A 1,597-nucleotide genomic window follows, 5' to 3' on the forward strand; every position below is an offset into this window, starting at 1 on the left:
AAGCAAGAGACAAACAAATAGAGAAATACGTAAAGGCTGTTCAAAGGCTCGTCGAGCCCTTCAAGAAGTTCACTATCAAGCAAATTCTAAGAGGGGAGAATAGAAGAGCATACACCCTCAGCAAACTAGCATCAACATGCTTTGGCCACATATCCAAGAAGGTTTTAGTGGAGGTACTCAAGGAAAGAAGCATAGAAGAGCGACAGGTGTACACCTTGACACCAACATGGGACACCTGGATGACACCGATCATCAAGTACCTGCAATACGACATCCTACCAGATAGACATGAGGAAGCTAGAAGAGTAAGAATCAAGGCACCACTGTATACGATCATAGAAGGGGTGCTATACCGAAAAGGCTTCATAATGTCGTGGTTAAAATGCATAGATGAAGCCAAAGGCAAAGAAGCGCTCCGGGAGGCACATGCAGGCCCAACTGGCGTGCATGAAGGAGCAAGGGCCCTCATAGGGAAGATACTTTGGATGGGCATTTACTGGCCCACCATACACCAAAATGCGTTGGAAATAACGCGAATATGTGTGGAATGCCAAACTTACTCTCCAGTTCAAGGGGTTCCCCCGACACCCCTGATGAGCATTTTTAGGCCATGGTCTTTCTACCAGTGGGGAATCGACATCGTCGGACCATTCTCGGACGCCCTCGAAAAAGTGAAATTGTTAGTAGTCGCAGTTAACTACTTCGAAACCGTTAGCATGCATATCCAGAAGACAGATGATCAAATTCTTGTGGAAGCACATCATGAAAAGGTTCAGAACACCCAGGGTACTAATTAGTGACAATGGGTTACAGTTTTCTAAAATCCCATTCCGAAGTTGGTGCGCTGAGAAAGGGATTGAGCAACTGTTCACATCAATAGCACACCTCTAGGCCAACGGCCAAATCGAAGTGTCCAATAGAACATTGGTAAATGGAATCAAGAAGAACATGGGGAGAGCTAAAGGTAGTTGGGTCGAAGAACTACAGGGAGTACTTTGGTCATACAGAACCACACTAAGAACGATTACGAAGGAAACGTATTTTAGCCTAACTTACGACACAGAAGCAATGTTGTTGGTAGAACTAGAAGTTGGCTCACCCTGCACGACCTACTTCGAAGAGTCAAACAATGATAAGGACATGAGGTTAAGCTTGGACCTCATAGAGGAGAGGCGTGAGCAGTCGAACATTCGTCAAGTGGCCTACAAAAACGTTGTGGAAAGATACTACAACCAGAGGGTCAAAGAAAAAGCTTTCAGTATAGGGGATTATGTCCTAAGAAAAAATGACGCAAGCCATGCCCAACCATAGGGAAAGCTAGGCCCTACATGGGAAGGACCATACAAGGTCATCGAGGCTCACCGCAGCGGCACATATACACTCGAAACAATGGAGGGGAGGCAAATCTCCAGAACATGGAATGCCAAGAACCTAAGGAAATTTCATTTCTAAAGAAATTCGTCGCCCGGACCGATCACCCGGGGTGACATTCAATATCCAAGGCTTAACGTACCTTCGCCCTCACTCTCTTTCTTTTTGAAAAAACAAAATACTTAGTGTATTTGTGAGGTTCAGGATAGCCATTTTATCAAAATAC

At 45.1% G+C, this 1,597-nt stretch overlaps 1 protein-coding gene across 1 annotated transcript; it reads left to right on the plus strand.

Annotated features, from left to right (window-relative positions):
• The first annotated feature begins 948 nt into the window (after window positions 1-948).
• Window positions 949-1,311, plus strand: LOC145130599 (uncharacterized). Its single transcript, XM_079065375.1, has one exon. It carries the CDS (start codon window positions 949-951, stop codon window positions 1,309-1,311), a length of 363 nt encoding a protein of 120 aa, XP_078921501.1.
• The last annotated feature ends 286 nt before the right edge of the window (window positions 1,312-1,597 follow it).

Source organism: Lactuca virosa, chromosome 8, assembly GCF_052849685.1.
Source record: "Lactuca virosa cultivar CGN04683 chromosome 8, Lactuca_virosa_CGN04683_v6, whole genome shotgun sequence".
Taxonomy (NCBI): domain Eukaryota; kingdom Viridiplantae; phylum Streptophyta; class Magnoliopsida; order Asterales; family Asteraceae; genus Lactuca; species Lactuca virosa.

Bases quoted from the DNA above. Each gene is read 5' to 3' on its own strand.
- LOC145130599 (XM_079065375.1), top strand. From the start codon at position 949: ATGGGGAGAGCTAAAGGTAGTTGGGTCGAAGAACTACAGGGAGTACTT.